The sequence below is a fragment of the Ammodytes marinus genome, assembly GCF_949987685.1.
Source record: "Ammodytes marinus genome assembly, chromosome: 11".
Taxonomy (NCBI): domain Eukaryota; kingdom Metazoa; phylum Chordata; class Actinopteri; order Uranoscopiformes; family Ammodytidae; genus Ammodytes; species Ammodytes marinus.
In genome coordinates, this window is record NC_137215.1 from 4,129,343 (window position 1) to 4,144,342 (window position 15,000).

General features: G+C 38.6%; 1 protein-coding gene across 1 annotated transcript in view; it reads left to right on the forward strand.

Moving 5' to 3' along the window:
* ptpn20 (protein tyrosine phosphatase non-receptor type 20) overlaps positions 1-15,000 on the forward strand; it is a gene marked incomplete at both ends in the record, with an annotated part of 50,858 nt that overhangs the window by 6,947 nt on the left and 28,911 nt on the right. The window contains 15 exons of the mRNA XM_080036832.1: positions 801-881; positions 1,935-2,010; positions 3,265-3,418; positions 4,129-4,200; positions 4,746-4,920; positions 5,873-6,008; positions 6,686-6,824; positions 7,570-7,722; positions 9,042-9,227; positions 9,880-10,042; positions 10,493-10,745; positions 11,235-11,317; positions 11,678-11,755; positions 12,280-12,387; positions 13,353-13,469. Of these exons, the coding sequence (XP_079892958.1) occupies positions 801-881; positions 1,935-2,010; positions 3,265-3,418; positions 4,129-4,200; positions 4,746-4,920; positions 5,873-6,008; positions 6,686-6,824; positions 7,570-7,722; positions 9,042-9,227; positions 9,880-10,042; positions 10,493-10,745; positions 11,235-11,317; positions 11,678-11,755; positions 12,280-12,387; positions 13,353-13,469 (1,974 nt within the window). The remainder of the gene's footprint in view (positions 1-800; positions 882-1,934; positions 2,011-3,264; positions 3,419-4,128; positions 4,201-4,745; positions 4,921-5,872; positions 6,009-6,685; positions 6,825-7,569; positions 7,723-9,041; positions 9,228-9,879; positions 10,043-10,492; positions 10,746-11,234; positions 11,318-11,677; positions 11,756-12,279; positions 12,388-13,352; positions 13,470-15,000) is intronic.

Genomic DNA, 15,000 nt, shown 5'->3' on the forward strand with positions numbered 1-15,000 from the left:
TCATAGTATTGATTTATTCTATCATAAATCAGAACAAAATAATTTGGAGGCACTTGGAACCAAACGAAAGATTAGAATGTTGCTGGAAACAAACAACAGTGAAACAGGAACTTTTCAGGAAGCTTTCTAACTTCAAACAGTGTTCCAGGGATCACATTTACCTACGAAGAAAGTTTGTTTATTCAGTTATGAGAATATACTTTAGAAAATCTTCACTTCTCCGAAACACCCAGAGTGCACATTTAATTGCATGTAATAATACTTTTAGAATAATTACAATTTTTATTTTTGGCAACATGAAAATAAACCTTAAATATGGATTTTTGTACCGGGGGCATCACATTCTGCTGAATACATTTTTTTTTTACAAATTTTTCTCAAATTTAAGAATTTTCTTTCTTTCTTCAAGAATTCCCGTCCTCCTCATATTTGCAATGAGTAGCTGCAGTGAGGGTCAGGTTAAATACGCCGCACATGACAACAGGATTAAAATCTTAACCAAGCGGAAGCCTGGGATTAAGCCAGAGCCAATAATCAGTCTAATATACTAGCAGTGACTTCTCGCTAAACCCTTTCGCTAGCGTCAGATCCTTATAAACATCTCAGTGTCTTTCCGGAGTTACTATACGGATACGGGGAAAGGAATTAACGCAAGGCAAGGCAAGGCAAGGCAAGGCAGGTTTATTTCTATAGCACAATCCAGACACAAGGCCATTCAAAGTGCTTTTACAGGGAGCATGAAATACATCAAGATTTAGAATAAACCGTAATCGGTTAGCGTCATGTTTTGTGGTTGACAGGGAAGAGAGGGAATTTTTCGGACTGCAGTGACGGCAGCGCGGAGGGCAGACGGTACTCTACGGACTCTGACACAAAGTCAGGTAGGCATGGCAACAGAAACTAAACAGTAGCCTTGTGTGTTACATTGACAAATAAAGGAACTTAACTTAAAGGGGCACTGTGTAATATGACATCATCAAGAAAGTTCTAGAATGCGACGCTCCCTGGGTAACCCCATCCCTTTTTGAATAATAACAGAAGCTACAATGGCCTTCAAGGACAAGAAAAATTCAAAATTCTAAACAATGCACCTGATGACATTCCAAAAACATGGATGCCTCCATAAGACCTGCCTGCTCAATGTACAAAATGCAATATTAATATTTCTAATTCTTCCGCTCAGGAGGATAATTCAGATTTTTGGCAGAGGTGATTTTACACCAATGAGGGCATATTTATGAATGAGGATATTGATTTTAGCTAATAAATTACTTAAAATGTTACACAGTGTCCCTTTAACAGTAGAAATATGGAATTCTGAAGTTTTATGGTAACACTAACAATAAGGGTCTGTTAATTGACTGTTATTTAATGCTTAGTTAATGCTTTATAAGGTAGGCATGGCAACCTAAAGAGGACATAGAACAGCAGCCTTGTGTTACATTGACAGATAAAGCTTAAAGGTGCTACGAGGAACTTTTAAATATTTCTGAAACAGTCTGATTTTTTTTACTCTGATGATCATGAATTACATGTAACAGCCAAACAAGACCATCAGTGAATCAACAAAGAATGCTATTTTTATATAGTTTTTCTTAATGCCTTTGTCATGGGTAATACGCTCACCCAGGAACAACAGCTGGCGTAGTAAAAACACTACCGCTTTTGTCCAAAGGTGGCGCAAGAATGAACAAAAGCTTAAAGTTACTCGGAGCAAAAAAAAAAAAAATTTTTACTGTTTCATAAATATTTAAAATGTTCTCGTAGAAATTCGAATTATGGGCAAAAAGTTATTACGTTATTAGTTCAAAAATGTTATTCCGTAATTGGCAAGTTACCACAATATTGAATTTTATTAGGCTATACTGTATTAAAAACTGATAAATGATTTGGTTATAGGCTGTGTTATATATTTGTTTTTTCGTCCGTTTTAGGGAGTTTACATCAGAGACCTTGGAGACAAAGACCAAGGAGTTCTCCCACACCGTTGTACAAATCTTCTTTAGAAAGGTGATTACCACGTGCATGCATTACGTACACACACACACACACACACACACACACACACACACACACACACACACACAGGCATGCAGGCAGGCAGGCACACACACACACACACACACACACACACACACACACACGCACACACACACACACACACACACACATACACACACACACACACACACAGGCATGTAGGCAGGCACACACACACACACACACACACACACACACACACACACACACACACACACACACACACACACACACACACACGCCAAACACACACAAACACAAACCATTATCGTACTTATGAGCAGTGGTGGACAAAGTAAATACACCTGGTCACATTTTTTTTCTCAAGTTAAATCACCAGTATCAGTTTTTGCTTTTAATATTCAAAAGTAAAGTGTAGATTCTAGCTTGATATCGGCAAATAATGAACCGACAATGGCATCAAATTGAGAAGTAAATTGACAAATGTTTTGCTCAAATGGTAATGTTATAAAATGACATTCATTCCTAATTGCATTTTCGAAATTAAAAAAAATCAACAGCTGGCTTCAATAATGAGCTGTATTGTTGTTGTTTGAATCAAGCCTGGGTCAGTTCTCTGCGTGTCATTCCCCTCTCTGCCCCATTTCATCTCTGTCTCTCCAAAAATCTGTCTAATAAACTGAAAAAATGCCCAAAAAATAATCTTAAAAAAAAAAAAAAATTTAGTGATGTGAAGTTACAAGTTTCCAAACAAGCACACACTCAAGTTAAGCACTAAATAAATACTACATTCATTTCAGTGCTCAAGTAAATTGACTTAATTACTTTCCACCGCTGCTTCTTGCGTCAGCTGTTAGTCTATTAGCTGTGCATGCGTGTGCCTACGTCACCATAGAGACAAATCCTCTTGTCTTTGAAGGGACGTGACATTGTCTTGGAGTTCGTACTTTTCCAACTTGTATTCACAACTATTACATAATCTGTCCCTTCCTTCCTACACACACACACACACGCACGCACGCGCACGCACACACAAACACTCGCACATTCACTCACACACCTGTCTCTCTCTCTGTCTCTCTCTCACACACTCACACTCATACTCACACACACACACATGTACTAAACCTTTCTGTGACACTCTCTCTCTCTCACACACGCTCTTTTTCCCTCCCTCTCTCTCTGTCTCTCTCTCAAACACACACACACACACACACACACACACACACACACACACACACACACACCCTCCTCTTCTTCCAGAATCCCTCGTGGGCTGCGTCACAGAGACAGCACCTGCAGTTGGCTGGGTCGCAGTCCCGTACACGACATCTCTCCTAAAAACTCGGGCCGATCAAACAGCCCCTCCATCAGCTTCAGTGAATCCTCGCTCAGCCTGAGCCAGAGGAAGGCTAAGGTAAGTCTGTCTGTCTGTCTGTCTGTCTGTCTGTCTGTCTGTCTGTCTGTCTGTCTGTCTGTCTGTCTGTCTGTCTGTCTGTCTGTCTGTCTGTCTGTCTGTCTGTCTGTCTGTCTATCTATCTATCTATCTATCTATCTATCTATCTATCTATCTATCTATCTATCTATCTATCTATCTATCTGTTGTTAGTTTGTTCATTGGCATAAATGTATTGGAAACGTTTTTGCAGAACAGAATTTAAAGATGTATGTTGTGGTATCTGCCCTACAGTATTATTATAATGTGAGACACTGCAGGTGAATATAGGGTAACTTACATTTCTAACTTATAGATATCATGAAACCTTGCCAGTTGATTACTGACATTAACATTTTTTTTACTGTAATTGCAATTTTTCTGAAGTGTCTGAATAAAGATGCAACTTTGGTAATATCTAATTAATTATGAGTAAATTTGCATCTCTTTAAAAAAATATATATATCTAGATGCTGGATAAAGCCATTCGTTTTGCAACATATTATATCCAAAGTTTTTACAGAACAGATTTTGGACACAGGCTTTTTTCATTTTCTAAATCATAAAATACTATGTAAGGTAAAACTATTATTTTTACTAGTATGAAAAGAAGACATGTTATGGAAGCAAAATAGACAAAAAATGTGTCCCTGCCTAGATAGTTTAAATTCTATTTTTTTTTTTTTTTTCAGGCGTTGGGTCCTGAGTTCGTCAGAATGCAAGATGAACAACAAACTGTTCTCGAGCTCCCCGGATCTATTGTGGTAAATTCATGACTTTTGTATATTTATTTATAAACAGCTCTGGAAAAAATTAAGAGACCAGTCTGGATTTTTCTTCAATCTTCATCTCTACATAACTTAATGGAAATGCTCTTAATGACAAAAAATGTATTGTGAATTTTGTAGAAATGTTGTCAGTAGTTTATATTATAAAACCAAAATGTTCATTCTACTCCAACATATGCCTCTAAAGAGTAAAACCAGAGACACTGAATATTTGGAGTGGTCTTTTAATTCTTTCCGGAGCTGTATTACTGCTTTATATAAAATTTTAATGCATACTTTTTTTCACTCTATCCGAACTTGTCTTTCCTTGCATGCAGTATTTGTATATTTATTTAAATGTGTCTGTGAGTGTGTCAGTAGTAGATTTTGTTTTATGTTTATGTGTGTGTATCTGTGTATCTGTGTATTTGTGTGTGTGTGTGTGTGTGTGTGTGTGTGTGTGTGTGTGTGTGTGTGTGTGTGTGTGTGTGCGTGTCTGTGTCTGTGTGTGTGTGTGTGTGTGTGTGTGTGTCCACCTACAGTCCAAAAAGGGGCGTTCTTGTGCGTCGCTGAGAGAGGTGACTGTGGTCCTGCCTAACGGACAGTACGTGATTGTTCGCTGTGACATTAAGTCCAAAGCCCGGGACGTGTTCGACATGGTTGTGGCTCACGCTAACCTGGTGGAACACTTCTACTTTGGCCTCGCCTTCATAGATGGTAAAAAGATTATTTTTTTTTTTTTAAGATTATTTTCACATCCAGGCTTCGAAAGCATTGGCATGATAGCTTGCACCTATTTTAGTACAGTGTTTTATTGAGTAATGTATTTTAATGTGTTCTATGTGTGTGTGTATGTTGGATGTGAGTGGACCATCTGAGTCCTTAATAAAGATTATTATTTTTTGGGGAATTTTCAAGCTTTATTAGACAGTACAGAGTTGAAATGGGGAGACAGAGAGAGAGAGAGAGAGAGGGGGGATGACCTGCAGTAAAGGTCCATGGGTCGGATTTGAACCCGCGACCACTGCAACGAAGGCCGGAGCCAATGTGGTACACGCTCTATCCACTATGCCACCAGAGCACCCCGTAAGAAGAGATATTATAGAAATGTATTTAAAATATTCATAGTCCAATGTCTGATGTTGTGCCCTTACATTTGGCATGCCGGATGATCTTGGGGTAGTATTTGAATTGTTAAAGGTATAGTGTGTAACTTTTTCAAATAAATGAATTATGGTTTTATTCAAGCCATCGCCAAATGAGTTGACACAAAGTTGATTAATCCTATCAGCTCCACAAAACTCTCTGCATTTCTCAGTATGGCAGCGTTTACAAACTGGTGTCACCCCCCCTGACACTGGTGCAGGAGCTCAGAAAAATCCCAAGAAATGTTTCAGTTGTTGATTCTACTGCTAAGAAAAAACCTGGAAGTACAGCAGAAGGTATAAAATCCATGTGCGATCACAGAAGGCTTTACCTCATGTAGATGCACCGACAGTGTTGTTGTAATTTCTCAGAATTCCTCATGGGGCGACATAAGTTACTCACTATAGCTTTAAATAAAAATTTTACTAAGAGGAAAACTTAAAGTCAATTTATTTGCCTGTTCTCTTGTTATATGGTTGCAGGAGTCTTGAGGTTAAGAATGCTTTTCTTTCTCATTCTGCAGACGATGAATATTTCTTTTTGGATCATGAAACTAAAATATCCAAAGTGGCTCCGGACAGTTGGAAGAAAGGGCAGATCTCCTCTTTCCTGGTGTTTCTACGCGTCAAATTTTTTGTTGATGACATCTCCTTCATTTTGTAAGTACAGCACTGGGGTTGAACGTATATATTTAGTAATATATTCAATTCACAGAAATACATCGTTAATTTGTTCCTATCTCTATCGAACCTTTAAACAATGCTGCAAGGGGTACCCAAGATTTTTTTATAAGTTCTTTAAAAAAAAAGTATAAAAAAAAAAGACTAATTACTAACATTACTATACTAGAATAAGTTTAATGATTGCAATTGTTTAACTCTTACAATGTTGTTTAATAAATCTGTCACTGATAGCACATCACTGTATTTAATAAATTTTTTGGGGGGGCTGGTCAAGGGGTACTTATAATATTCCTCTAAGGGAATTATTTCTTTTTGAAAAAAGTTTGAGAATCACTGTCTAAGAGTAGCTACCCCCTCCCCTCTTTTATTTAATTACATTTTATTTCTTTATGTTTTTTGTTTCATATTGATTATTTATTTTAATTTCTTGTGTGTATTTCGTTTCTGCCATTATGTATTATTTGGGATTGTTTGTAATTGGGTGTGAGGGTGGGATATGGGTGGGGTATGTTCGGGGGAAAAAAAGGGGAAAAAATTTTAAATTCCATTGTACTGCAATTGTTTTGCAACTGTGTAATTGAATAAAAAAACCTTTGAAAAAAAGAGAATCACTGTCTGGTATAGTTCAAATCATCATGTCTCCCTGTCCCCAGACACAGACTGACGCGTCACCAGTACTACCTGCAGCTGCGTAAAGACATCCTGGAGGAGCGGCTCTACTGCAACGAGGAGACGAGCCTCTTCCTGGTGGCTCTCGCTCTGCAGGCCGAGTTTGGAGACTACATGCCTGAGGTAGGGAGAGGGATAGAATAAGTAAAATTTGAAGTGTTAAAGTATCAATAAAATAGTCATATTTAACACAATTTATCTCTTTAATTTTATTTTTGTTTGTCTTTTTTTTTTTTTTTTTTTTTTTTTTTACTTCATTTCTTTATTGTATTTTAATGTCAGGTGGACATCCTTCATAAGCCCTTTGGGGTTTATTTTGTCCCACCCGTGCATTTATGTATGTCTATGCGCATCTTCTTGCCATTTTTTAATCTTGTTTATTTGCACAAATAAAACTAAACTAAACTAAACACCATTTCAGAATAGAAAAGTGTTCCTATCATGCTCTTAAAGGTGCAGTGTGTAATATCGGAATATGTAGTGGCAATAAGTGGCGAAAGTTCTAGATTGCGACGCTTATTCTGTTGTATTTCATTGCGTTTCCCCAGGACACCCACGATATACGTATAAGAGCGCATTATGGCTGTTGAGTTTGTCCATTCTGTGCAACTGTAGAAACATGGCGGTGCAACATGGCGGCCTCAGCGCCCCGCTCCTATGTAGATATAAAAGGCTCATTCTAAAGGAATAAAAGAAAAAACATCTTGAACTTCCAAGCGATTGTACACTAATTAAAACATATTTATGAATATAATATTCAATAGCTACCAAGTCTGATGTGCAAAAAGGCTGATATATTCTACACACTGCACCTTTAATCTTTCAGTGTATCTCATCTGGCGTGTATTTTGTGTATATTTTTTCTTAGTTGTATGGAAAGAATTACTACCAGCCGGAGCATTACGTCTCCAAGAGGATGCTGGAGAAACTGGCCCTGCCCAATATCAAGGAAGAGTTGCCACGGATACACGCCAGTCATGTGCAGATGCCTCCGGAAGAGGCAGAAACAGAGTACCTCAAGGTATTAAGACAAGGAGTGCATACACACACACACACACTCACACACACACTCACTAAAACACACACACACGCACACTCACACACTCACTCACGCACGCACGCACGCACGCATAAAAGCACACGCACGCACGCACACACACACACACACACACACACACACACACACACACACACACACACACACACACACACACACTAAATAATAAATTCCATTATCCTGACATTCATCATCTTTTTGATCGTTGGCTGTTTGTTTCACCTTGCATCATGTAAAATTAATGAGGCTGTGTGCGTTCTCAGCACTATTCTGAAGGTTACTACTGAAGGATTTGTTCATATGTTGTCAATTATCTGATTTATGATACATTTTCTTCTTTAAAAAATGCTGAAAATGCATTTTTAAGACTGGTACATAGTCATTTTTGATTTATTATCCAGAATCTGTTCAGTTAAAACTTTGGAGACTTATGTTTTGAAAATCAAATACAGATTTTAACTCTTTAGCTTGGCTTTATCCAACAGTTAACCTGGTTTTAAAATTATGAAAATGTATCCATAATTAGTTAGATATTGCAATTTTTTTTGGCATTTTTATGCTTTATTGATAGTGTAGAGACAGAGTTGAAATGGGGCAGAGAGGGGAGTGACATGCAGAGAACGACCGCGGGCTGGAATCGAACCCGGGTCCGCTGCTGGCCGAGGCCCATGGGGGGGACGCCCTACCAACTGAGCTAAGGGCGTCCCTGATATTGCACATTTTTAATATTGATTCAAACATTTAAGATAAAATGTAATACAAAAATAATTGTTTTAGTGTCAGTAATCAACAGGCAAAGTTTCATGATGATAACTATGAGTTAAAAATTATATCAAAATCATCTTATAAGCGATGAAAAACCAGCTGGAGTTTGGTCCACATGAACATACTGTAGTTAGAGCATTGCACATGTCGCCCCAGTTGTGCCCACTGTGGTTTAGCGATTACATTTTTTTTAAAATAAATGGCTAGAATTTAAAAATGTAATGCATATGTCCTTTCAAAAGCCATTTTTACATTATGTATCCCTCAGATAGTGCAGCAGTTACCAGAGTACGGTGAAAATTTGTAATAAAAAATATTTAAATGTTTTATTGTTAGTTATCAACTGGCAAAGTATCATGATGATATCTATAAGTTAGAAATGTTATCAAAATCGTCTTAAATAACTTGCTAGAATTTTAAAAATGTAATGCATAATGGACTCTCAAAACCATCTTTACAATAGCCTAAGTATCCCTCATGGCCATTCAAAAACCCTTTTAACATGATGTATCCCTCAGATTGCGCAGCAGTTACCAGAGTACGGTGTGATGTTCCACCGTGTGGGCAGAGAGAAGCGTCCCCTGATAGGAGAGCTGGTCCTGGGCGTCTGCGCCAAAGGAATCATCGTCTACGAGATGAAGAACCACGCCCGCACCGTCACCCGACGCTTCCTCTGGAGGGAGACAGACTCCATATCCACCGGGGTACAAATACGTATAATGATAATAAGAAGTGGCAGTTACATTTTTTGCATTTGTAGGTGGAGTCAGTGATTCTGGAGAACGCTGGTTGTCAAATCACTTTTTGTCAAAATCAGTGAATATCTTGTGTTCTTTAAAAAAAAAAAAAAAAAATCAGTGAACCACACGCTTTCTACGTAGGGAGACAGACTCAATATCCACCGGGGTAAAAATATGAATAAATAAAAATAAATAAAATACGTAAAATAGTAATAATACGTGGCATTTCAGATAAATTTGTTGAAAATCACTTTTTATCAAAATCAGTGAATATCTCCTCACAACCCGCTACCTGTCTGTACTGTGTGTGTGCTGAAAATAAATCCAGTGTTAATACACAGTCAAGGCTCTGTAAACGGGCATGTTGCTAGCTACGGTGGGCCCCTTTGTTTACATACCAGTTTACAGAGCCTAGGCTGTTTATTAATATTTCAGTGCACACACAGTATGGACAGGTAGCAGATCATGAGGAGATATTCACTGATTTTGACAAAAAGTGATTTGGACAACAAGCATTCTCCAGAATCCCTGACTCCACCTTTAAGATATGACTTCGTATAGGTGATTTTGTTATTACGCTCAAAGTCAATTTACTTATCTTAATTCTGTCTTGCAGCGGCGTAAACTGATCATCGAGTGTGGCGGGCCCACCGGGAAAAAGCACATTTTTGTAACAGAAAGCTCAAAGATCGCACAGTACCTGCTGAGCCTCTGCTCCGCACAGCACAAGTTCCACAGCGAGATGACGTCACGACAACTCAACCACACCATCATATCAGGTGGGGGGGACTGCTCTGATTGTGTAGAACTGTACTAGTTTTGACAATACTGATGCACAAAGAATGCAGATCACAAGAAAATCTAAGTACAAAGAAAAAGGCCTGATTTCATTTTATTTCTTTTATTGATTTGCACACATTCATTAACATACAAAACAATATATCTTTCACATGGAAGGAGAAAAAGAGTGTGTTCTGATCCTCTTCTGTTTCACCAGATGAAAATATTGTGATTGTCAATATAAATTGGATGAAAACCGTTCCATTTTCCACATAGGGCAATTTATGAAATCATAAGCATATTTTACCCCCATACATAGCTTGTTCTGTATATTTAAAGCTATTTGGTGGTTCTTAAATTTTTTTTTACTTTTATCTTCAAAGTTGCTTGAAAAGTCCTTGAATTTTGACCTTAAAAAACCCCTGTGTTTTCCCTGTCTGTTTCCCCAGATGAGACCATGGACAACCTGTCTGTGTATCGCGGCCGTAACTTGAACCTGAAGCGCATGTCCCTGTCTGAGGGAATGTTGAACCACGTGGGTCTCGCGCCCGGCCAACCAGACTCTCTCTCCAAGTCATGTGACGATCTGACGGCCAAACTAGAGGCGCGTCTCCGTCAGCAGAGGGAGATGAGACGCGAGATGAGCCGAGAACTCAACAAAGACCTGAACGACGACCTCAGGGACAACAAGGAGTGTTGGAGGTATAGGCTTTTTAACATTGATATGAGAAAGTTACGCACTGTAGCTTTAAGGGTAAATCACTGTTAAACAAAAGTGTTGGAGGTAGTAGCCATTGTTTATGATTACATTTACTGTGAGCATTAAAGGTGGAGTCAGCAATTCTGGAGAACGCTTGTTGTCAAAATCACCTTTCGTCAAAATCAGTGAATTTCTGTTCGTACTGTGTGTGCTGAAAAGTGCCAGTGTTATTACACAGCCTAAGCTCTGTAAACAGGCAGACATGTTACTAGCTACGGTGGGTCCCCTTTGTTTACATACCAGTTTACAGAGTCTAGGCTTTGTATCAACACCAGATTTTGTTTTCAGAGCACACACAGTACGGACAGGTAGTGGATTGTGAGGAGATATTCACTGACGAAAAAAAGATTTTGACAACAAGCGTTCTCCAGAATCACTGACTCCACCTTTAAGTAAATTCACTGTCTAATCAAACTGCTCTTGTGTCTCAGCACTCCGGAGAGAATCCCCAGGATGATGTCATGCGTCTCACTACAGAACAGAGACTCTGCAGACTACTCCTCATCCATACGAGGTCAATATGTTTTTTTATTTTTTGTTTGTGAACACACACACAAATGGGGTGAAGGAGTAGTTGTCCTAAATGCTTTTTTAAGACCTGTACGTTTATTTTATTTTATTATATATACGTATATATAACATTTATTTTTATTTTTTGATATATAGCCTATATAAAATGAAAAAAGGCTGTATCAATAATCAGTTTTGGATACCACTGTATGCTGTAAAAATGAAATATATTAGAATTTTTGCTTTATTCAACATCTAGATTTTGTTTTTTTAAAGAGATTAAAATGTACACATAATTAGTAAGATATGCAAAAAATAAATGTTTTAAATATATATTTAGGAAATGTTCAATGTGCTTTTGCAGTTGACACACCGACCAGGACGCCACAAGAGAGAGAGATCGTCTGTGTGAACCTGAAGAAAGATCTCAAACTGGGCTTTGGTGAGTTCGGTTTAGATGAGACGGGCTCTGGTTCTTATGAAACTATTTTTTAAATTTCTAGACTGTTTGCTACGACCACTCCAGCACAGCCCTGTCAAGCAGTCTTAAAACTAATAAAGCAGCTTATTTTAACTAAGTTTTATAATATTTAGGAACATCTATTTTCAATAATATTTTTCTTAAAATCGTATTAAGAAACCCAACTTTTTTTCATATATATCCTGTAATTTAAAAAAAAAAATGTATTGCAGTTTTTTAACACACACAAACAAACAAACACCTGCACTGTCACAACATACAAAAAAAAATTAAAAATAAAAAAAACAAAAAAAGACAAAAAAAATAAAAAAGGTAAATCTATCCCATGTTCCCATTCGCCATTATATTGACATATGGCTATCCTGTACATTTTCAACTATTTTAGAGAAGGGTTACCAGAGGCTTTAAGGTGTTAGTTAAGCTGTGAACTGTGATGTAATATTAATGAGTACATTGCCTTCACTAACTCTGTGGTCTTGTTTCAGGCTTTGTGATCGTGGGCGAGGACAACACCGGTAAACTGGACCTTGGGATCTTCATAGCTTCCATTGTGCCGGACGGGCCCGCAGACAGAGACGGGCGAATAAAACCGGGTATGAATCTTATCTATCGTCAATTTTTGCATCAAGTTTTATAATTTTTTTAATTCTCTGTATTTTGCTGTTAAGTTTTATAGTTTGTAATTCTCTGTATGTAGTTCTTAATGAAGCAGTTTGTCTGTTTCAATATTCTGCCTTATGTCTGATAGACGAATTGTAAACATTTTTAAAGAACCCTTTTCTTACATTGTGTTTCTTACAATGCCACTTGGTTTTCAAGTGAAACACATTTGACATTGGAAAACAATACCACTGGCTTACTATACAGCTTATTTTTTTTAAAGATTTTTTTTTTGGCATTTATATGCTTTTTATTGATAGTGTAGAGACAGAGTTGAAATGGGGTAGAGAGGGGAGTGACATGCAGAGAACGACCGCGGGCTGGAATCGAACCCGGGTCCGCTGCTGGCCGAGGCCCATGGGGGGGACGCCCTACCAACTGAGCTAAGGGCGCCCCCACTATACAGCTTTAAAGGAATAGTTTATTTTTTATTTATTTTTTTAGCTTTTTGCCTCACTCGCGGGTTCAAGACAAGACTACAGAAACCGTTCCTTAAACTGCACGTGCATTTTAGAAGCAGAAATGGTCAAAGGTAGTTAGCTTAGCACAAATACTGGTAGTGAATGGGAAGTGTTAGCCTGTCTCCAGGCTTTACAACATCACTAAATAGCCCTGTGTGCTTGATGGGACTTGTTTATTAACCGCGTTATGTTGCCCTATATATTATTTGCACTTTTTGTCATTTTAAAATCAAATATGCAGATGCCCAAACCACAGTAGATGTGCTTGTCAGTACTGGTCAACTGTATGTATTTGATTGGGACCATTTAGTGATGTTGTAAAGTGTATCTAGCTGGCTGTCAGCGGAGACATGCTAACGCTCCCATTGACTTCCAGTGTTTGAGCTAAGCTAATAAGGGTATTAGGGTTTTGTAATGATATGTTGTTGTTGTTTCAGGTGGGCGTCTGATCTCCCTGAACAAGACGAGTCTGGAGGGAGTGACCTTCACTGACGCGGCGGCCATCTTGCAAAGCAGCCCGGACGAAGTGGAAATCATTGTGTCACAACCACGACGTAAGAGCAGTGCTTTACAGTGTCTGTCTGTCGTCTGTCTGTGTGTCTGTCTGTCTGTCTGTCTGTCTGTGTGTCTGTCTGTCTGTCTGTCTGTCTGTCTGTCTGTCTGTCTGTCTGTCTGTCTATCAAAGTTCATACATTCATGCTAACATTCAGAAATCATTGTCAAACTGTTACTATGTAAAGTACACCTAAAACTCTGACCATCGTCGATGGGAGGCATAAAAACAGGGAATCAGTTAAAACAATTACAAACAAAAGTCTCTGAGTATCTAGAAAAGACCTTATCAGTACTAATTTTTAGAATTACAGTGGCTAGTAACTATTGATTTTAACTGTAAAACTAGAACTGCAAGCAGTTGTGAACGGGGGCCAAGCCTCCCACGCGACTCGGGATCGGGCGTCGTCGTCCGCGGCGCCGGCCCCTCGCTTCACGGAATCCGGGGATGTAAAGTTTTTGAATGTGCGATGTTCGGTGTGGGAGTTATAGGCCCAAACGCGTTTTCTTTGCTTTTTGTGGTTTTGGTGCCCCCTATGGATGACATTCGCAAAACTGTGTTTGATAGAAAGATGCAGCTCAATGTACCGAACAAGTGGATGTTACATTTTTCAATGTGCGATGTTTGGTTGGGGAGTTATGAGCAAAATGAAATTGTGAACCTCTCCATTGTAAAGAGACTTTTTTGAATTTTCCCATTTTCCCGCCGAAAGACTTAGGAAATGGCGAAAAAAGGCCAAAAAATTGAAAAACTCTTTTTTTTAATAAGTCCGGCATACATAGGAATTTCTTGCCCATATTTTTTTTATAGACTCAGGTATGCCCCATGATAGTCTCCCTTGAGTTTCAAGAAAATCCCTCTTTTTTTTTTTTTTTACGGATTTTCGCAAATCTTTAAAGCGCTACCGTTTGGTCTTCCGATGGTCGTAGAAAAATTATTTGACCAACTTTTGCTCGTGGGAGTTGGTAGAGCATAATGTTTTTGGTTTCGTATAAATCGGGCGAAAACTGTAGGAGGAGTATGTTTTGGTGACTGACACAGTTTTTGCGATATAGCGAAAAATGTATATATACGCAAATGGGCGTGGCCTATCTCAAAAGATGCATCTAACTTGTGTGCATCTGTGGATATAAAGTTTTTGACTGTCGGACTTTCGGTGCGGAAGTTATAGCCCAAAACGCCTTTTCCTTTGTTGTAGCGCCACCTAGTGGCCGGGATGTCTGAATTTTTTCCTCTGCGTACGTACCATGGACCTGGATAAGCCATGCAAGTGGCATGTCCCAACCCTTTACGGTTTGGGCTGCAGCACCACTTTTACGCATGGAAGAATAAGAATAAAGAATAAAGAATAAAGAATAATCCTTACAAAAACAATAGGGTTCCCTGCCCCGCAGGGCTTGGGAACCGCGTTGCTCTGCAAAACGCGGTCCCAGCCCTTCTCGGGCTTGGCCCCCTAATTAGAAAGGTCTCCAATCTTTGAAGTGCATAAAAGCTTGTTCCTTGAGCTTAGAGCGCTGTAACAATAGACAGAC